This window comes from Pseudorasbora parva, chromosome 24 (assembly GCF_024679245.1).
Source record: "Pseudorasbora parva isolate DD20220531a chromosome 24, ASM2467924v1, whole genome shotgun sequence".
Lineage (NCBI taxonomy): Eukaryota > Metazoa > Chordata > Actinopteri > Cypriniformes > Gobionidae > Pseudorasbora > Pseudorasbora parva.
Genome location: NC_090195.1, coordinates 221298 through 244279, shown reverse-complemented (window position 1 = coordinate 244279; position 22982 = coordinate 221298). Strand labels below are relative to the sequence as shown.

At 47.2% G+C, this 22982-nt stretch overlaps 1 protein-coding gene across 2 annotated transcripts in view; it reads left to right on the top strand.

The window, feature by feature from the left end:
• The window catches only part of LOC137063814 (receptor activity-modifying protein 3-like), a 29447-nt gene extending 7902 nt beyond the window's left edge, over positions 1-21545 (top strand). Inside the window, exons 2-4 of one of the 2 annotated variants that reach the window (XM_067435082.1) lie at positions 13561-13590; positions 13828-13966; positions 16162-21545. In XM_067435082.1, the coding sequence (XP_067291183.1) occupies positions 13561-13590; positions 13828-13966; positions 16162-16417 (425 nt within the window). In that variant the 3' untranslated portion in view covers positions 16418-21545. Of the gene's footprint in view, positions 1-13557; positions 13591-13827; positions 13967-16161 lie in introns of both variants that reach the window. The other variant, XM_067435081.1, reaches the window with a different exon arrangement.
• Positions 21546-22982: the final 1437 nt, after the last annotated feature.

Here is a 22982-nt window from a genome sequence, read left to right as displayed (position 1 = left end):
ATTATTATTTATATTTGAAAAGCCAATATCCAATAGAGTGGCTGATGAATCTTAATTACATTTTAATTAAAAAATCTTAATTAAAAATTAAAAAAATATATATAATTTTTGAGTTTGGATTACAAAAACCAAAGTGTCATCAGTAAACCGGTGTCCCAAGCACTCATTATGATCTTATGCAGTGATCTGTTCAGCTGCGCGGAGCCGTATACGACGGTCCTGAAGCGATAATAATCATATTCAGACCCTGATACTGAAGTGGCGGCCATCTCGAGAGATCATCATTAATGATTGAGTGTGGAGGACAGTCTGACGAGTGTGATGAAGAGTGACACTAGCGCTGGTGCGTGTGTGCGTGTGTGTGTGTGTGCGTGTGTGTGTGTGTGTGTGTGCTGATGAATCAGATATGACGGCTGTGTGTGACGCATGTTGTCACCACACTAAGATTTCACGAGACTACACACTTCTCACTGCTAAATTCAGCTCCACGGCAGGAACGTAATTATTAGAAATTAAATAATTAAACTTACTTTAATAAAATGCATTACGATATTAGTACGTAGCCTTCATATGAAGTGAACATTGCTTTAAAAGTGAAAAATTAAAACAATTGAACATGCGTCGAGTCTATTGGTTTGCATTTACAGATCGAACTCGTCTATGCAGAATTCTTTTATATTAAAGGCACAATGTGTAAGTATTTCTGGATTAAAATACCCAATGGATCAGCGTTATATAGACCAGTGTTATATAGATCAGTGTTATATAGATCAGTGTTATATAGACCAGTGTTATATAGACCAGTGTTATATAGATCAGTGTTATATAGATCAGTGTTATATAGACCAGTGTTATATAGACCAGTGTTATATAGACCAGTGTTATATAGATCAGTGTTATATAGACCAGTGTTATATAGACCAGTGTTATATAGACCAGTGTTATATAGACCAGTGTTATATAGATCAGTGTTATATAGACCAGCGTTATATAGACCAGTGTTATATAGATCAGTGTTATATAGACCAGTGTTATATAGACCAGTGTTATATAGACCAGTGTTATATAGACCAGTGTTATATAGATCAGTGTTATATAGACCAGCGTTATATAGACCAGTGTTATATAGATCAGTGTTATATAGACCAGTGTTATATAGACCAGTGTTATATAGATCATTGTTATATAGACCAGTGTTATATAGACCAGTGTTATATAGATCAGTGTTATATAGATCAGTGTTATATAGACCAGTGTTATATAGACCAGTGTTATATAGACCAGTGTTATATAGACCAGTGTTATATAGATCAGTGTTATATAGATCAGTGTTATATAGACCAGTGTTATATAGACCAGTGTTATATAGATCAGTGTTATATAGATCAGTGTTATATAGACCAGTGTTATATAGACCAGTGTTATATAGACCAGCGTTATATAGATCAGCGTTATATAGACCAGCGTTATATAGATCAGCGTTATATAGATCAGTGTTATATAGACCAGTGTTATATAGACCAGTGTTATATAGACCAGTGTTATATAGACCAGTGTTATATAGACCAGTGTTATATAGATCAGCGTTATATAGACCAGTGTTATATAGATCAGTGTTATATAGACCAGCGTTATATAGACCAGCGTTATATAGACCAGCGTTATATAGATCAGCGTTATATAGATCAGTGTTATATAGACCAGCGTTATATATATCAGGGTTATATAGATCAGTGTTATATATGTCATTGTTATATAGACCAGCGTTATATAGACCAGTGTTATATAGATCAGTGTTATATAGACCAGCGTTATATAGACCAGTGTTATATAGATCAGTGTTATATAGACCAGTGTTATATAGATCAGTGTTATATAGATCAGTGTTATATAGACCAGCGTTATATAGATCAGCCTTATATAGATCAGTGTTATATAGACCAGTGTTATATAGACCAGCGTTATATAGACCAGCGTTATATAGACCAGCGTTATATAGATCAGCGTTATATAGACCAGTGTTATATAGACCAGTGTTATATAGACCAGTGTTATATAGACCAGCGTTATATAGACCAGCGTTATATAGACCAGCGTTATATAGACCAGTGTTATATAGATCAGCGTTATATAGACCAGTGTTATATAGACCAGTGTTATATAGATCAGTGTTATATAGACCAGCGTTATATAGACCAGTGTTATATAGATCAGCGTTATATAGACCAGTGTTATATAGACCAGTGTTATATAGATCAGTGTTATATAGACCAGCGTTATATAGACCAGTGTTATATAGATCAGCGTTATATAGACCAGTGTTATATAGACCAGTGTTATATAGATCAGTGTTATATAGACCAGCGTTATATAGACCAGCGTTATATAGATCAGCGTTATATAGACCAGTGTTATATAGACCAGTGTTATATAGACTAGCGTTATATAGATCAGCGTTATATAGATCAGTGTTATATAGATCAGCGTTATATAGATCAGCGTTATATAGATCAGTTTTATATAGACCAGTGTTATATAGATCAGCGTTATATAGACCAGTGTTATATAGATCAGCGTTATATAGACCAGTGTTATATAGATCAGCGTTATATAGACCAGTGTTATATAGATCAGCGTTATATAGACCAGTGTTATATAGATCAGCGTTATATAGACCAGTGTTATATAGACCAGTGTTATATAGACCAGTGTTATATAGACCAGCGTTATATAGACCAGTGTTATATAGATCAGCGTTATATAGACCAGTGTTATATAGACCAGTGTTATATAGACCAGCGTTATATAGATCAGCGTTATATAGATCAGTGTTATATAGACCAGCGTTATATATATCAGGGTTATATAGATCAGTGTTATATATGTCATTGTTATATAGACCAGCGTTATATAGACCAGTGTTATATAGATCAGTGTTATATAGACCAGCGTTATATAGACCAGTGTTATATAGATCAGTGTTATATAGATCAGTGTTATATAGACCAGTGTTATATAGATCAGTGTTATATAGATCAGTGTTATATAGACCAGCGTTATATAGATCAGCCTTATATAGATCAGTGTTATATAGACCAGTGTTATATAGACCAGCGTTATATAGACCAGCGTTATATAGACCAGTGTTATATAGATCAGTGTTATATAGACCAGCGTTATATAGATCAGCGTTATATAGATCAGTGTTATATAGACCAGTGTTATATAGACCAGTGTTATATAGACCAGTGTTATATAGACCAGCGTTATATAGATCAGTGTTATATAGACCAGTGTTATATAGACCAGTGTAATATAGACCAGTGTTATATAGACCAGTGTTATATAGACCAGTGTTATATAGACCAGCGTTATATAGACCAGCGTTATATAGACCAGCGTTATATAGACCAGCGTTATATAGATCAGCGTTATATAGATCAGTGTTATATAGACCAGCGTTATATAGATCAGCGTTATATAGATCAGTGTTATATAGACCAGCGTTATATAGATCAGCGTTATATAGATCAGTGTTATATATGTCAGTGTTATATAGATTGTGAGAGTGTTTAAATCCAGAAAATCAGTGATTTTAACCAGGACACAGCCCGTGTGTGTGTGTGCGTCGCCTATCAGTGACCTCATCACCCCACCGGTGTTATTGTGTAGTAACCATGGCAACACCATCGCCACTTTAATATCTGATGTGTTTATTAGACACTGTTTGGATCATTGATGGACAGAAACTAATGATAGTTCTCCAGCTCAACACAGTTAGTCTTATTGGTTTAATCTGCTGTTGTTGATTTACCGCTCAGAGTGCCGTGTGTTACCGCCTAATATGATCTCGCTCACTGCAGTGTCAACAAGCGGCTCATAGTAGCGTTATAACATCACTTTAACACACTCACATGTGTGATGTGATTAAACAGCACTGCGTTTTACACACACACACACACACACACACACACACACACACACACACGAGCTGAAGAATTAAAGCTCCGCCCACTCACGAGTCAAGACACGCCTCTTTGTTGAGTAAGAGATGGAAAATTACATACTGTGCCTTTAACTTGACCTCTAGTGGCGAAACAGTACATAAACAATTCTGCTATCACTGTAAAGGTCAGTATCGACGAGTGTGTGAGTGTGAGTGTGAGTGTGAGTGTGAGTGTGAGTGTGAGTGTGAGTGTGAGTGTGAGTGTGTGTGAGTGTGTGTGTGTGTGTGTGTGTGTGTGTGTGTGTGTGTGTGTGTGTGTGTGTGTGTGTATCAGTTGCTGATGGATGATTTTACACGGTTCTTCAAATATTCTCTTCTTCCCACAAGGACAACTGAACGTTTAAACATTAGAGTTCCTCAGGGAGCCGCTTCATCACAGCGAATATTGATCAGACAGGAACACGAGGAACAAGTGTGTGTGTGTGTGTGTGTGTGTGTGTGTGTGTGTGTGTGTGTGTGTGTGTGTGTGTGTGTGTGTGTGTGTGTGTGTGTGTGTGCAGTAAAGTTGCATTCATTCAGGAATTTAAGTCTTTGCTGGTATATATTGGTTTCCTCTCAGACTATGATGAGGCCGAGAGCGTCACTCAGTCATCTTTATTTCTATCGCTCTTCTCCAGCGCCGATTGTGTCAGAGCAGCTTCAGTGTTAAACAGGACAATACTGCAGCAGAATTAGATTTGGCTGTACAGTCGTTCTGGAGTAAACAGTGATGTTATCAGCTTATTTTAATTTATCAGAGAGAGACAATGTTGGCAGATCAGTATTATAGTTTATAGAATTAAATAAGACCTCATTCATTAATGTTATTTGTATATTTAGTTGAATAACTCTGATCATAATGTTAGTGTCCCCAACTGAGCAAGCCAAGCCAAAGGCGACCAAAGGAACCGAAACTCCATCAGGGCATGATGGAGAAAAATAAACCTTAGAGAAACCAGACTCAGTTCTCCTCTGGCCTATTAACACACCTGTGTAGGCTGCAGACGAAGGAGCGTCCTCCGGAGGACACGACCTGTGTAGGCTGCAGACGGTGGAGCGTCCTCCGGAGGACACGACCTGTGTAGGCTGCAGACGGTGGAGCGTCCTCCGGAGGACACGACCTGTGTAGGCTGCAGACGGTGGAGCGTCCTCCGGAGGACACGTCCTGTGTAGGGCTGCAGACGATGGAGCGTCCTCCGGAGGACACGACCTGTGTAGGGCTGCAGACGATGGAGCGTCCTCCGGAGGACACGACCTGTGTAGGCTGCAGACGGTGGAGCGTCCTCCGGAGGACACGTCCTGTGTAGGGCTGCAGACGAGGGAGCGTCCTCCGGAGGACACGACCTGTGTAGGGCTGCAGACGATGGAGCGTCCTCCGGAGGACACGACCTGTGTAGGGCTGCAGACGATGGAGCGTCCTCCGGAGGACACGACCTGTGTAGGCTGCAGACGGTGGAGCGTCCTCCGGAGGACACGTCCTGTGTAGGCTGCAGACGGTGGAGCGTCCTCCGGAGGACACGACCTGTGTAGGCTGCAGACGAGGGAGCGTCCTCCGGAGGACACGACCTGTGTAGGCTGCAGACGGTGGAGCGTCCTCCGGAGGACACGTCCTGTGTAGGGCTGCAGACGAAGGAGCGTCCTCCGGAGGACACGACCTGTGTAGGGCTGCAGACGATGGAGCGTCCTCCGGAGGACACGACCTGTGTAGGCTGCAGACGGTGGAGCGTCCTCCGGAGGACACGTCCTGTGTAGGCTGCAGACGATGGAGCGTCCTGCGGTGGACACGTCCTGTGTAGGCTGCAGACGGTGGAGCGTCCTCCGGAGGACACGTCCTGTGTAGGGCTGCAGACGATGGAGTGTCCTCCTGTGGACACGACCTGTGTAGGGCTGCAGACGATGGAGCGTCCTCCTGTGGACACGACCTGTGTAGGGCTGCAGACGATGGAGCGTCCTCCGGAGGACACGTCCTGTGTAGGGCTGCAGACGATGGAGCGTCCTCCGGAGGACACGACCTGTGTAGGGCTGCAGACGATGGAGCGTCCTCCGGAGGACACGACCTGTGTAGGGCTGCAGACGATGGAGCGTCCTCCGGAGGACACGACCTGTGTAGGGCTGCAGACGGTGGAGCGTCCTCCTGTGGACACGTCCTGTGTAGGGCTGCAGACGATGGAGCGTCCTCCGGAGGACACGACCTGTGTAGGGCTGCAGACGATGGAGCGTCCTCCGGAGGACACGTCCTGTGTAGGGCTGCAGATGGTGGAGCGTCCTCCGGAGGACACGACCTGTGTAGGGCTGCAGACGATGGAGCGTCCTCCGGAGGACACGTCCTGTGTAGGGCTGCAGACGGTGGAGCGTCCTCCTGTGGACACGTCCTGTGTAGGGCTGCAGACGATGGAGCGTCCTCCGGAGGACACGACCTGTGTAGGGCTGCAGACGATGGAGCGTCCTCCGGAGGACACGTCCTGTGTAGGGCTGCAGATGGTGGAGCGTCCTCCTGTGGACACGTCCTGTGTAGGGCTGCAGACGGTGGAGCGTCCTCCTGTGGACACGTCCTGTGTAGGGCTGCAGACGATGGAGCGTCCTCCGGAGGACACGAACTGTGTAGGGCTGCAGACGATGGAGCGTCCTCCGGAGGACACGACCTGTGTAGGGCTGCAGACGATGGAGCGTCCTCCGGAGGACACGACCTGTGTAGGCTGCAGACGATGGAGCGTCCTCCGGAGGACACGTCCTGTGTAGGGCTGCAGACGATGGAGCGTCCTCCGGAGGACACGTCCTGTGTAGGCTGCAGACGATGGAGCGTCCTCCGGAGGACACGACCTGTGTAGGCTGCAGACGGTGGAGCGTCCTCCGGAGGACACGTCCTGTGTAGGGCTGCAGACGGTGGAGCGTCCTCCGGAGGACACGACCTGTGTAGGGCTGCAGACGGTGGAGCGTCCTCCGGAGGACACGTCCTGTGTAGGGCTGCAGACGAAGGAGCGTCCTGCGGAGGACACGTCCTGTGTAGGCTGCAGACGGTGGAGCGTCCTCCGGAGGACACGACCTGTGTAGGCTGCAGACGATGGAGCGTCCTCCGGAGGACACGTCCTGTGTAGGGCTGCAGACGATGGAGCGTCCTCCGGAGGACACGAACTGTGTAGGGCTGCAGACGATGGAGCGTCCTCCGGAGGACACGACCTGTGTAGGCTGCAGACGATGGAGCGTCCTCCGGAGGACACGTCCTGTGTAGGGCTGCAGACGATGGAGCGTCCTCCGGAGGACACGACCTGTGTAGGCTGCAGACGGTGGAGCGTCCTCCGGAGGACACGTCCTGTGTAGGCTGCAGACGGTGGAGCGTCCTCCGGAGGACACGACCTGTGTAGGCTGCAGACGGTGGAGCGTCCTCCGGAGGACACGTCCTGTGTAGGGCTGCAGACGATGGAGTGTCCTCCTGTGGACACGACCTGTGTAGGGCTGCAGACGATGGAGTGTCCTCCTGTGGACACGACCTGTGTAGGGCTGCAGACGGTGGAGCGTCCTCCGGAGGACACGTCCTGTGTAGGCTGCAGACGATGGAGCGTCCTGCGGTGGACACGTCCTGTGTAGGCTGCAGACGGTGGAGCGTCCTCCGGAGGACACGTCCTGTGTAGGCTGCAGACGATGGAGCGTCCTCCGGAGGACACGACCTGTGTAGGCTGCAGACGGTGGAGCGTCCTCCGGAGGACACGTCCTGTGTAGGGCTGCAGACGATGGAGCGTCCTCCGGAGGACACGTCCTGTGTAGGCTGCAGACGATGGAGCGTCCTCCGGAGGACACGACCTGTGTAGGCTGCAGACGGTGGAGCGTCCTCCGGAGGACACGTCCTGTGTAGGGCTGCAGACGATGGAGCGTCCTCCGGAGGACACGTCCTGTGTAGGCTGCAGACGGTGGAGCGTCCTCCGGAGGGCACGTCCTGTGTAGGGCTGCAGACGATGGAGCGTCCTCCGGAGGACACGTCCTGTGTAGGCTGCAGACGATGGAGCGTCCTCCGGAGGACACGACCTGTGTAGGCTGCAGACGGTGGAGCGTCCTCCAGAGGACACGTCCTGTGTAGGGCTGCAGACGGTGGAGCGTCCTCCGGAGGACACGACCTGTGTAGGGCTGCAGACGGTGGAGCGTCCTCCGGAGGACACGTCCTGTGTAGGGCTGCAGACGATGGAGCGTCCTCCGGAGGACACGACCTGTGTAGGCTGCAGACGGTGGAGCGTCCTCCGGAGGACACGTCCTGTGTAGGGCTGCAGACGATGGAGTGTCCTCCTGTGGACACGACCTGTGTAGGGCTGCAGACGATGGAGTGTCCTCCTGTGGACACGACCTGTGTAGGGCTGCAGACGATGGAGCGTCCTCCGGAGGACACGTCCTGTGTAGGGCTGCAGACGATGGAGCGTCCTCCGGAGGACACGACCTGTGTAGGGCTGCAGACGATGGAGCGTCCTCCGGAGGACACGACCTGTGTAGGCTGCAGACGGTGGAGCGTCCTCCGGAGGACACGACCTGTGTAGGCTGCAGACGGTGGAGCGTCCTCCGGAGGACACGTCCTGTGTAGGGCTGCAGACGGTGGAGCGTCCTCCGGAGGACACGTCCTGTGTAGGGCTGCAGACGATGGAGCGTCCTCCGGAGGACACGACCTGTGTAGGCTGCAGACGATGGAGCGTCCTCCGGAGGACACGACCTGTGTAGGGCTGCAGACGAAGGAGCGTCCTCCGGAGGACACGACCTGTGTAGGGCTGCAGACGATGGAGCGTCCTCCGGAGGACACGACCTGTGTAGGGCTGCAGACGAAGGAGCGTCCTCCGGAGGACACGTCCTGTGTAGGGCTGCAGACGATGGAGCGTCCTCCGGAGGACACGACCTGTGTAGGCTGCAGACGATGGAGCGTCCTCCGGAGGACACGTCCTGTGTAGGGCTGCAGACGATGGAGCGTCCTCCGGAGGACACGACCTGTGTAGGCTGCAGACGATGGAGTGTCCTCCTGTGGACACGTCCTGTGTAGGGCTGCAGACGAAGGAGCGTCCTGCGGAGGACACGTCCTGTGTAGGCTGCAGACGGTGGAGCGTCCTCCGGAGGACACGACCTGTGTAGGCTGCAGACGATGGAGCGTCCTCCGGAGGACACGTCCTGTGTAGGGCTGCAGACGATGGAGCGTCCTCCGGAGGACACGAACTGTGTAGGGCTGCAGACGATGGAGCGTCCTCCGGAGGACACGACCTGTGTAGGCTGCAGACGGTGGAGCGTCCTCCGGAGGACACGACCTGTGTAGGCTGCAGACGATGGAGCGTCCTCCGGAGGACACGTCCTGTGTAGGGCTGCAGACGATGGAGCGTCCTCCGGAGGACACGACCTGTGTAGGCTGCAGACGATGGAGCGTCCTCCGGAGGACACGTCCTGTGTAGGGCTGCAGACGGTGGAGCGTCCTCCGGAGGACACGACCTGTGTAGGCTGCAGACGATGGAGCGTCCTCCGGAGGACACGACCTGTGTAGGCTGCAGACGATGGAGCGTCCTCCGGAGGACACGTCCTGTGTAGGCTGCAGACGGTGGAGCGTCCTCCGGAGGACACGACCTGTGTAGGCTGCAGACGGTGGAGCGTCCTCCGGAGGACACGTCCTGTGTAGGGCTGCAGACGGTGGAGCGTCCTCCGGAGGACACGTCCTGTGTAGGGCTGCAGACGGTGGAGCGTCCTCGATCAGAATTAAACCAGACGTCCTCCGGAGGACGCACAGGCAGGAAGTATCGTTGCTATGCCAACACGTTCAGCCTCGCTGCTCTCTCACGCAGTTTATATGAATGAACATTGTTTATAACTTTATAAAATGACAATGAAATGTTTCTTGTCTTGACAGCAGTGTGCTGTTCTAAACGTTTAAAAAGCACTAAACAGCTGTAATCCTGTGTACCTCAACATCTGCTGGAGGTAATAGAGCTTAAAAAACAAAAACAAGCGTGACCTTCTGAAACACACCGCTACGCTCGCACGTCTGTCTGCCGGTGCCGCCGTTTCTTCAGATTATATTTAAAAGATGACGGATGTTAACGGCGATTTATTCCCTGTTTTGAGATGAGGCGGCCTTATGCCGAACGCAGCCTTCGAGTGCGACCCCGGAGGACAGCTATGGGGGAACGTTGTTGATTTATTCCAAATAAATATATTATCCACTAATAAATGTAAAGAGATTCACAAAAAATAAATAATTTCACAAATCAATGAGATCCACAGATATATGCAGGAGTTTCACAAACATGAGTTAGATTCACAAATAAATACAATGACCTTTGTGAATAACAAAAAATCTCTTTCTTTTCCACACACACACTTAGCTTTACACACACACACACACACACACACACACTCAGCTACACACACACACACAAACACACTCAGCTCCAGACACACACACACTCAGCTCCAGACACACACATACACTCAGCTAGAGAAACACACACACACACACACACACACACACTCAGCTCCAGACACACACACACACACACACACTCAGCTCCAGACACACACACACACACACAATCAGCTCCAGACACACACACACACACGTGCACTCAGCTCCAGACAGACACACACATTCAGCCTGAGCCACACACAAACACACGCACTCAGCCTGAGCCACACACACACTCAGCCTGAGCCACACACACACTCGGCCTGAGCCACACACACACACACACATACTCAGCCTGAGCCACACACACACACACACACTCAGCCTGAGCCACACACACACACACACACACTCAGCCTGAGGGACTGCGAGGAAATTGCGAAGGAGAATTGGACAGAGTTCCATTAGGAAGAGCAGAGACACCTTTAATACAGATTACAACTGAGGCTGTGATCCTGCAGCTGCTGCCATTAGAGTGTGTGTGAGTGAGTGAGTGAGTGAGTGAGTGTGTGCGTGAGTGAGTGAAGGTGTGATTGTGTGAGTGAGTGAGTGAGTGAAGGTGTGATTGTGTGAGTGAGTGAGTGAGTGAGTGAGTGAGTGAAGGTGTGATTGTGTGAGTGAGTGAGTGAGTGAGTGAGTGAGTGAAGGTGTGATTGTGTGAGTGAGTGTGTGAGAGTGAGTGAGTGAAGGTGTGATTGTGTGAGTGAGTGAGAGTGAGTGAGTGAGTGAAGGTGTGATTGTGTGAGTGAGTGAGTGAGTGAGTGAAGGTGTGATTGTGTGAGTGAGTGTGTGAGAGTGAGTGAGTGAAGGTGTGATTGTGTGAGTGAGTGAGTGAGTGAGTGAGTGAGTGAGTGAGTGAGTGAGTGAGCGAGTGAGTGAGCGAGTGTGTGTGTGAGTGAGTGTGTGAGTGAGTGTGTGAGTGAGTGTGTGAGTGAGTGAGTGAGTGAGTGAGTGAGTGAGTGAGTGAGTGAGTGTGTGAGTGAGTGTGTGAGTGAGTGTGTGAGAGAGTGTGTGAGCGTGTGAGTGAGTGAGTGAGTGAGTGAGTGAGTGAGTGAAGGTGTGATTGTGTGAGTGAGTGAGTGAGTGAGTGTGTGAGAGTGAGTGAGTGAAGGTGTGATTGTGTGAGTGAGTGAGTGTGAGTGAGTGAGTGAGTGAGTGAGTGAGTGAGTGAGTGAGTGAGCGAGCGAGCGAGTGAGCGAGTGTGTGAGTGAGTGTGTGAGTGAGTGTGTGAGTGTGTGAGTGTGTGAGTGAGTGTGTGAGTGTGTGAGTGAGTGAGTGAGTGAGTGAGTGAGTGAGTGAGTGAGTGAGTGAGTGAGTGAGTGAGTGAGTGAGTGAGAGTGTGTGTGTGTGTAAAGGCTACTGCCCCTTTAAGGGCTAATGTAGGGATATGTGTCGTCTTTCTCGACTGTAGTCAGTTCTCTTGAGGCATATTCAGGCTGTCTGCTCATCATGATGGACACGCTGACACACACACACACACACACACACACACATCATCATAATCAGCTGCCCTTCTACAGCTCATCATGGTGGACACGCTGACACACACACACACACACACACACACACACACACACATCATCATCATCATCAGCTGCACTTCTACAGCTCATCATGATGGACACGCTGACACACACACACACACACACACACACACACACACACACACACACACATCATCATCATCATCAGCTGCCCTTCTACAGCTCATCATGATGGACACGCTGACACACTTCTGGAGTGAGTTTGTCCGTTCAAGCCCCAGACTCTGAGAGCTCAACATTAGCGCTGAGGCGAGTGTGTGCTTTCCAGAGGCGGACAAACTACACAACTTCATCACCGGAGTAACAGTAGCAGCACTGCTGTGAAAGCTGTAAAAACAGATTTTTACTGGAGTAAAAGTACAGAAGTATTTGTTTTCTAAAGTACTTAAGTATCAAAAGTAAATGTCCTTCTTTATGTCGCCGCATTATTGTATTATAGTTGTATAAATGCACATTATGCCATCATGGTTTAAGCCAGTCAGTGACGCTCCATCTGACACACTAGCAGACGACTAACTTAAACTCATTTAAATACTTGTAGAAAAGTTACAAAGCTGCTGTCACTTTAAGGCCGAATGCACGGATCCAATACACTGATACACATCTGATATTCTCACACTGTTCACCTTCACTGAAGACAGAATCAACTTTGTTTATGTAAATACTCCACTAAATGAGCATTTGGACATCCGTCTTCTTCCATTTTGCTCTAAACTATAAATCAGTGTTTAATAAATGCTGTGAAATCATTGAACTTCACGAGACTCTACAAGAGTAGCCTGACAAGCCAAAGCCACACGAAGCACAATTGAACCACATTGGCGGCTCAATCTGAGGGGGGGGATAGACGGCTGTCTGTCAAACTCCCTCTGCACGCGATAGGATAGCGCTACACCAACCAGAGCAACTTTTGGGTTTGTGTTTTTGCAGAAAGCCTTTCAGGAATCACTCTTGTAGAGTCTCGTGAAGTTCAATGATTTCACAGCATTTATTAAACACTGAGGGTGTACTCACACTAGTCAAATGAACCGCGCTTAGGTGGTCAAACGCACTCGGGCACGGTTCAAACTGGCTAGTGTGAGTACACCCTGATTTATAGTTTAGAGCAAAATAGAAGAAGACGGATGTCAAAATGTCTGGTGTGGTCTGGTTTAGGCTGGTCTAGTCTGGTTTAGGCTGGTCTAGGCTGGTCTAGTCGATAGTGTGTTTAGTCGATAGTGTGTTTAGTCGATAGTGAGTTTAGTCGATAGTGAGTTTAGTCGATAGTGAGTTTAGTCGATAGTGAGTTTAGTCGATAGTGAGTTAAGTCGATAGTGTGTTTAGTCGATAGTGAGTTTAGTCGATAGTGTGTTTAGTCGATAGTGAGTTTAGTCGATAGTGAGTTTAGTCGATAGTGAGTTTAGTCGATAGTGAGTTTAGTCGATAGTGAGTTTAGTCGATAGTGAGTTTAGTCGATAGTGTGTTTAGTCGATAGTGTGTTTAGTCGATAGTGAGTTTAGTCGATAGTGAGTTTAGTCGATAGTGAGTTTAATGACAGATGACTCATCAGATCTGACTTTTGAAAGTGAATGATTGCACAGAATATGAAGCTCATTAATCTGTTCTTCTGTCAGCAGTGAATGTGATGACGGCGGGAGGGCTATCAGGTGAGTGTGAGTGTGTGTGTGTGTGTGTGTGTGAGAGAGAGAGTGTGAGTGTGTGTGTGTGTGTGTGTGTGTGTGTGAGTGAGTGTGAGTGAGTGTGTGAGTGTGTGAGTGTGAGTGTGAGTGTGAGTGTGAGTGTGAGTGTGAGTGTGTGTGTGTGTGTGTGTGTGTGTGTGTGTGTGTGTGTGTGTGTGTGTGTGTGTGTGTGTGAGAGACTGATGCGTGTCTCTTCACACACAGACGCTGAGCCGTCCTTCACGCGGCTCCAGTGTAATCAGAGTCTCCTGCTGCAGGAGATGGAGAGATGCGGAGAAAGATTCACAGCTGACATGAGTCAGATCCTTCCAGACGACAGATGCAACCTCACACACTTCATCAGGTGAGCCAACGTCACACACATCACTTATATTTACTCATCTCTATGAGTTCAGCTTAATAAGGTTTTGAAAAGTGTGTGTTTGTGTGAGAGGTGTGTGTGTGTGAGAGAGAGGTGTGTGTGAGAGGTGGGTGTGTGTGTGTGTGTGTGTGTATCTGACTCTGGTGATGTGAGACTGTGTGTGTGTGTGTGTGTGTGTGTGTGTGTGTGTGTGTGTGTGTGTGTGTGTGTGTGAGGTTGGCTCACCTGATGAAGTGTGTGTGGTCAAGGTTTAGCTCTAAGACTATGTGCCAATTTACTAGAGAGAAGAGCAGCACCAGCCCAGGAGGGATGAATTCCGTCTATCTTCAACAGCTCAGGTCTGCCCCAAAAACTTTTCCAGTTGTCTATGAACCCTATGTTATTTTGCAGACACCACTTAGACAACCAGCCATTGAGTGATGATAATCTTCTAACTCTTTCATCACTCCTTTTAACAGGGAGGGGGCCAGAGTAAAAGACTGCCTTTGACATCGTACTTGCGAGTTTTCACACCTCTTTAATGTTAATTTTGGTGATCTCCGACTGGCGAAGTCGAACATCATTAGTGCCGACGTGAATAATAATTTTAGAGAATTTACGATTAGCTTTAGCCAGCACTTTTACATTAGCTTTGATGTCTAGGCAGCTGAAATGGACAATGATGAGCCGCCTCAAGAACAGCCGGAGACGTTTCTCTGCTCCTCAGGCTGGATTTCAGTTTTTCTTAATTGTTTACACACATTTTCTGAAAGCATGCCTCATATTCTCAGAACTCTACACACAAATCCAACAAAAAACACACACAATGGGCAAAACCCCTCAATTCTCCTGCAAAATGAAACTTTACATTCAAAACAATGTTATTTCTTCTCAAAATGGGATTTTATTTTCAAATGACACACACAAACCATCATATGTAGACATTTATAAGAGCCAGCCGAACAAATGGGCTCAATGGACAACTCTTCTCCATTCATCATCATGACTGAGGCCTTTTTTGGTTCAGTGTTACACTTACTACAGACAGTACAAACATAAGTGTGTTGTAGAATATTTGAGAATATTGTTTTTATACTCAGAACAAACAAATACACAGTAACATTTTATTTTATTTTTCCAGCAAAAACAATGTACACAGTGTACATCCCATTCCCAACCAACACAAAGCTGCACATACACTACATACAACACAACAGAAGGATTTACTGAACTAAAACTTTGCTGCGTCCCCCTGTTGGCCTTTTATGCTAAAGCTCTGATTGCTGATTGTTAAACTGTGTGATGGTGTTTGCCCTGGTGATGAGGCAGTGTGTGTATTTGAATGGCAGTGTGTTCCTTGTGAAAACAAGATATTTTCTGCATGAAAATTGTGCCAAAACCAGAGAATTGTGTGTAGTGTTTTGAAAAAGTGTGTTTTAGAGCTGCGGTTTGAGTGTAAAGCAGGAGCTGTGCTTGTAGTTTAGCAGAACGGGTTCAGGGGTCGGTGCATGAGTTGTGATGATGCTCATGTTGTGGACATTGTGTCTCCAGTACCAGAATTTGTGTGTAAACAATTGAGAAAAGCTGTAATGGATATTATATCAGGGAGCGTTAAACGTTACTACGGTTAGAATGCAGGTCGGGTAAAGTTACAATATTTTCTTTTCTGCGGTCCGAGTTGCGGCGGGTTAGTTGAAAACGTCAGTCGGGTGCAGGTTGTTTATACATTGACCCGCACATCACTGGTGTGTTTGTGTGTGTGTGCTTCATCTTCAAGGTTTCTCTATGATAACATCAGCAGATAAACAGTGTGTGTGTGTGTGTGGTGTGTGTGTGTGTGTGTGTGTGTGTGTGTGTGTGTGTGTGTGTGTGTGTGTGTGTGTGTGTGTGTGTGTGTGTGTGTGTGTGTGTGTGTGTGTGTGTGTGTGTGTGTGTGGTGTGTGTGTGTGTGTGTGTGTGTGTGGGGTGTGTGTGTGTGTGTGTGTGCGTGTCCACTCCTCACACTCATGAACAGCTGAATGCGAGCGCTTCTCTGACTACAGGAAATGACTGATGCACTGATTGCCTTCAAGAGGAAATGAGCAGATGTTAATAATAACGTGCAGTGTGTGTGTGTGTGTGTGTGTCCTCAGAGATTATCATGTCTTCTCCTTCTGCACAGTGTAACCTAACGTGTGTGTGTGTGTGTGTCTCCTCAGAGAGTACCATGTCTTCTCCTTATGTACGGAGGCGAATGCTCTGCGTCTCGGCTGCTTCTGGCCCAATCCTCAGGTTGAGCGCTTCATCATCCGCACCCATCAGCTCTTCTTCTCCAACTGCAGCCTGGAGCAGGGTCAGCTGACCGACCCCGATGACCTCACGCTGACCCTGCTCATCCTCGGCCCCGTCAGCCTCACACTGACCATGGTGGCGCTGGTGGTGTGGTGCAGCAAGCGGAGCGACATCCTGGCCTAATCGGGGTCAGGGGTCAGAGGTCAGCCGACCCTGATGACCTCACGCTGGCCATGGTGGCGCTGGTGGTGTGGTGCAGCAAGCGGAGCGACATCCTGGCCTAACCGGGGTCAGAGGTCAGCCGACCCTGATGACCTCACGCTGGCCATGGTGGCGCTGGTGGTGTGGTGCAGCAAGCGGAGCGACATCCTGGCCTAATCGGGGTCAGGGGTCAGAGGTCAGCCGACCCTGATGACCTCACGCTGGCCATGGTGGCGCTGGTGGTGTGGTGCAGCAAGCGGAGCGACATCCTGGTCTAATCGGGGTCAGGGGTCAGAGGTCAGCCGACCCTGATGCCCTCACGCTGGCCATGGTGGCGCTGGTGGTGTGGTGCAGCAAGCGGAGCGACATCCTGGTCTAACCGGGGTCAGAGGTCAGGCTGACTGACCCTGATGGCCTCACGCTGGCCATGGTGGCGCTGGTCATAGATATGTATATGTAGATGCCTCATTCGAACGCTCCAGGCACGAGCCGCCATTTTAGAACGGTCCACACTTCAGATGCTGTCAATCATCACTCTCTGAAACTCTGTAAACCGGCGCGGTTTACCTTCCCGAAGAAACCTTTCTCAGGTGAGGCGTCTGTGTTAGTTTAGCAATTATAATGTTTGGATCTACACAAAAACACGTAACATTTGTTAGTAACAGGCTTCGTGGTTCTTGAATTTCAGTTCCCAGTATTCCAGAACTGGAAAATGTGGAAACAAACATTGGCCCTTTGAAGGAGTTTAAATCAAACTGAATGTAAGAGTATTTAAAGAAGAGGAGCCGATCGTATTTCTGCTGTTCTTCGGTCCGCGAGTCTGGTGTCTGTTTTTGACCGCGCTCCTCGCGCTGCATTAAAGCCACGGTGCTAGTTCTTCATCAACCTGACCTGATTAACATGAAGGATCACCGATTTCACCAAACCTCATGCAGTGTTCCAGAGTTTCACAATCACCCAGCGCTGTGGAATAAATCATAAAATACACGAAAACACATCACTGCCAGACGATGTGTCCCAAACTTCCAAGGCCGGTTGAACTGATTAAACTAAGCGCATCTTAACATTAATGTTACATTTCTCAAGTGAACTTATTATATGCCTGTGTTTGGGAACGGGGCATTTTCAGCAGATATGCTGCCCGTCATAAATCACAGCTCATCTCGGAGGAGAACGCCGGTAATGTGGCAGAATGGGCGATATTATAGTGTGTATTTGTAAAGCCCGTGTCAGGTGCGAGTGCTCAGCGAGAGGAGCGCTGCCAGATGCCCAGCGGACGGCTCCCGCTCTCCACATGCTCTGCTCCTGACCTGTCAGTCACAGCTTGCGTGTGCAGTGTGACATTTGATTGGTCAGAAAACGCGTTCGCGACCGGCTCTGATCGTTCTAAAATGGCAGACGGCTAGCGTATAGCGGCCCATAGAAACAGTCGCTAATGAGGTATCTGCGTATACATATCTGTGGCGCTGGTGGTGTGGTGCAGCAAGAGGAGCGACATCCTGGCCTAACCAGGGTCAGAGGTCAGGGTCAGGCTGACCCGGATGACCTGTACAGCAGTTATTTAATGTTTTAATTAAATACGGTAGATTTAGAGCGTTTGTCCGCTTGAGCTCGCTGTCGTTCCGGAGACTGCTGACATCAGGACATGTGACAGGAGCGGATCCGGCCAATCACGGCTCTTCGAGGACTCTCTCACACACACACACACTCTCTCGGCCGTATTATTTATATGAGGAGGAAGAGCCGAGAATTGTGCGACTTAAAGACACAAACAGAAGACAATAGTTGCTCTGCAGAGCCGGAGGAAGGAAAGCAAAGCCGTTCCCATCGCACCGATGAATGAGAGGAAACGGGCTGCTTATGACTTCACCACACACACACACACACACACACAGAGAGACACACACACTCACACACACACACACACACTGCCCCTAGACCTACATATCACACACACACACACACACACACACACACACACACACACACACACAGAGAGACACACACACACAGAGACACACACACTCACACACACAGAGAGAGACACAGAGACACACACACACTGCCCCTAGACCTACATATCACACACACAGACACACACACACACAGACACACACACACACACACACACTGAGGGCTAAATGTCAGATTTATGTTTCTGTAATCTCTAATCTAATGTTCAGCAGAAGTAAAACGAGGAGATTAAATATGACAGAACGGTCATTTTTGGATGAAATAACCCTTTAAGTTTATTAAGAGTTTATTAAAAGCATTTAATCCGAAGGCATATGGGATTTGATATGGAATTCAAATACATAAAGTGTGTGTGTGTGTGTGTGTGTGTGTGTGTGTGTGTGTGATGGGTAGGTTTAGGGGCAGTGTAAGGGGATAGAAAATACGGTTTGTACAGTATAAAAACCATTACGCCTGTGGAGAGTCCCTGTAAACCACATAGACCAACGTGTGTGTGTGTGTGTGTGTGTGTGTGTGTGTGTGTGTGTGTGTGTGTGTGTGTGTGTGTGTGTGTGTGTGTGTGTGTGTGTGTGTGTGTGTGTGTGTGTGTGAGGGTCGTCTCTCTGGGCCGAGTGTATTATTGGAGGCAGAGCTCTTCCTGTTTACTCCAGGAGCCCCACAGACGGCTGACCCCAGATCAGGACTAATAAAGCTTTATTCTTCATGTGTGTGTTTTCATGACGGTGTTTATACAGCGCTGACCCGGTCATTAATATCTCAGCACATGTTCTTATTATAATGATTTACACGTTAAGATCACGCGTGTGCTCAATGATCCCGAGCTGAAGCGATTCATCAGATAAATACAGCTCATGTCCATTCTGATGAAACACACACACACACACACACACGCAGGAGAGGCTCTGGAATAACCCTGTGTTAATATTAGTCGCTATTGTGTCAGTGTGACAGGAAGTGATGCGTCTGTTTCTCCCGCTCAGATGTGTGTCAGGTGACTTGAACTCGTTCTATAAATAGATCTAATATTGATGAAGGTCAAAAGGTCAGGCGAGTTCACAGGTCATGCGTGTGTGACTCTTAGCACTGTCTTTGTGTAATGTGATTGTGAAACTCAATGAATACGGAGATCTCTGGACGGGTGGATTGAGAAACGTGTGAGGAAATGAAGAGAAAGAGTTTCTGTGATGAAACTGACCTTCAGACACTGATGACCTCTGACCTCTGATGTGTTTCTCAACTCGTGAGCCTCAGTCTGGTCATTATTAGCAAAGCTCGCAGCGCTTCATTCTGAGGGTTAATCCGGCTAGAGATAACGGTTATAATGCAGGCCGTGGATTATCCCACTTTTACACATTTATAGCTGTTATTGGTGTTTGCAGTGCAATATTGGACCAGAAGGGCAAACATTACGGTTATTTTCATTAGTTTTATTACACGGCTCTGTGAAATACTTGATTCTGATTGGTCCATCGCCCATTCCAGCGGTGTGTTATTCCCAGATAACACACACCGCTCATCCGGGTACTGCGAGTTATCTTGACCGGTTCTACTTCTGTGCTTAACGCTGGCGCCATCTTGTGGCTTAAACAGCCGTGGGTTACACTGGAAGACTTCACGGCGGGTTTCCTTTATAACGCTTTAGATTTTTCTGACACAAACGCACCGATTGGAATCAGAAGGCTCTATTAACCCATCGTGTGGAGCACGTTATTTGACGGACAGCTGCATTTTTATGGACTTCAAAAACAGCTAACGTTACAACTACTGCAGGGATTAGCGTTAGCCTGGAGTTTTTAACTCAGATTGCATTTGTCTGACAGAAGAATGTCATATGTAAGGGCTAATGTCCACCCAGCCGGTTGTTATCGCAGAATAAACCCCGCCAGAGTGATCAGGACCCCGACGCGTAGCGGAGACTTTAAATTAGATGTGTGTGTGTGTGTGTGTGTGTGTGTGTGTGTGAGTTTCATTGAGTGGCTGAAGAAGATCAATCCCGGTGTGTTTGCCGTGGATCTGTCCACATGTGGATCATAATCCCGTGGGATTTGCTTCATCCTCACCGTGCTCGGATCAATCCCAGCGCCTCCAACATCTGCAGAGGAACACCACCGCAAGCTCTCACACACTCCAGCTGTTTATTATTTACATCAATGTGTGTCTGAACGTAAATGTTAGTAATTCAGAGAAAGGGTTTTTCTCGTATAAAGAACACATGAAGTGAAAGCAAGTTGAAGACGTTTACTGTAAAGCAAATGTAAGGAACGAAACATTTTATATTTTATACAAAACACGTTTTACTAAATAATCTGGCCTCTAAAATTGCTATTAAATCAAAGCCGTTTGTGTAACCAATCACAAGTGCCTGAAGGAGAAGTTGAACGCACCGACACTGAGCGCTGAAGGGTGTAAAGGCAGTCTCCACAGAATGTATTGTGTTTAAGCTTCGATGGCTAATTTATGATGATTTCTGAGATATGTGACGTTAGAGACGAGACCCTGACGGTGAGTCGGGACAACATGCCCCGCGGTCAGTGTTCAGTGACTCTCTCAACCACTCTGATATGACAGGGAACAATATTTCCCTTCCCAAACGTGTTCATTAATATGCGCAGAGATTTATTCCTCCATCTGTCGGTCCTCTGAGGCGCTTTCCTTCCATTTCCTCCTTATGTAATCAGCTTCAGTCTGTTTGGAGCTTTTCCACTCCAATTGTTTAAATATTTCCTGGCAGCATTTAATAATGTTGGGAAAGTTTGGAAAAATTAGCATTCAAAGGAGACGGAATATCTTCATCCCGATCAGTGAGTGTGGTGACAGGAAGTGACCTTCCTGAGCCACAGATCCCGATATTACTCATTTGGGTTAGTGACATCACGGCTTGTTAAAGCAGGAGGTCAGAGGTCATTAGCATCAGAGTCCCTGACCCTTCCCAGGAGAGGGAGGTCAGTCTGACATGAGGAGGAGGAGGAGGACCTCCATGTTCTCTAATAAACATCTGCAGGTCATTCATCTTCCCATCATCATCATCTTTACACACACAGCTCTGTTCATCAACAAAACACACGTCTGTAAATCACAATAAGGACAGAAGAGTCAACATGATGAAAGAATTATAAATAAAACAAATCAAACAACATCATTTTCACTTTTTATCTCATTGTGTAAGCTTTTATCTCATAATTGTGGTGGCTGGCTGATCGATTGCTCCTGATCGATTGCTCCTGCCTGCCTCAGCGTTTGTAGCTCTGTATAGCTGCGTTTGAATCTCTATTTGATATATTTTCTTTGTTATCTATACTGCTAAATATAACTTACTCATCACCATATATTTTTTAATATAGCCTATCAAGTTAAATTTGACATCACTAGCTTTTAATCTAAATTACTACCACGTGTTAGCTGTTCGCTAGCCTGGTTCCATCCCAGCACCCTGGTCTCCTGTTTTCTGAGTTCATCAAACAACTGTGGTTAGTTTTGTCTTCATCAATCAATCAATCAACTTTATTTATATAGCGCTTTTACAATCACGATTGTGTCAGAGCAGCTTCAGTGTCAAACAGGATAATTTTGCGACAAAATTAGATTGGGCTGTACAGTCGTTCTGGAGTAAACAGTGATGTTATCAGCTTATTTTAATTTATCAGAGAGAGACAATGATGGCAGATCAGTGTTATAGTTTATAGAATTAAATAAGACCTCATTCATTAATGTTATTTGTATATTTAGTTGAATAAATTGGATCATAATTTTAGATCATAAATTTAGTTCATCAACAGATACGCTAAGCCATGTCTTCTTCTCCTGTCATTGTCACTTGCACTGCATGCTACATGTTTAGCATATCTATCTCCATTGGAGATTTTTAGATACTGCTTTGGATGCGACTAGCTTAAGCCCCGTTTCCACCACAGGAACTTTACCCAGGAACTAGGAACTTTGGGTGGTACTTCGTGTGTTTAGACCGCAGGAACCAGGGTAAAATTGAAGTTCCGGGTAAATATTTCCCCCTCCAAACGGCCCTGCTCGCGAGGTAGTACTTTTTCAAAGTTCAGGAACTTTCGAGGGCGGGACTTGGGCGCTGAACATGCTGATTGGTTGAGCTCACGCAGTTCAACCGGCATTTTTAAAAGTCTTTTGCGAGGTTCGTTCTGCGTTCAGTAAATATCAGTATTTGCTCTCTGTCTGGTGGCGCGCGGTCGTCTCAGCCATCTCACGTTCAATGTCCGTAATAGCTGATAATAATATACATTGTCATTTTAAATCTAGCTTTACAAGCTTTCTGAATATGCTGCATGCTGCTGAATCTGCATATTAGTGCTCTTTTCTGTCGTTGTTAATTACCTCTTTAGTAAACCTATACATAACCAGCAAAAGCAGCACAGCTTGAATCTCTTCCATACTCGTTATTAATTTTTTTTCACCATGTAAACGACCCGGCCGATTACTATAAGTGTGTGTCCTTACATGACGTGACGGCGCGCGCCGCGCTCATGTTGACAAGAGAAGAAAGCTAATTTTTCTGAGGGGTAAACTTTTTATTTTGTAAGTTATGAAGATAATGTTGGAGTAATGA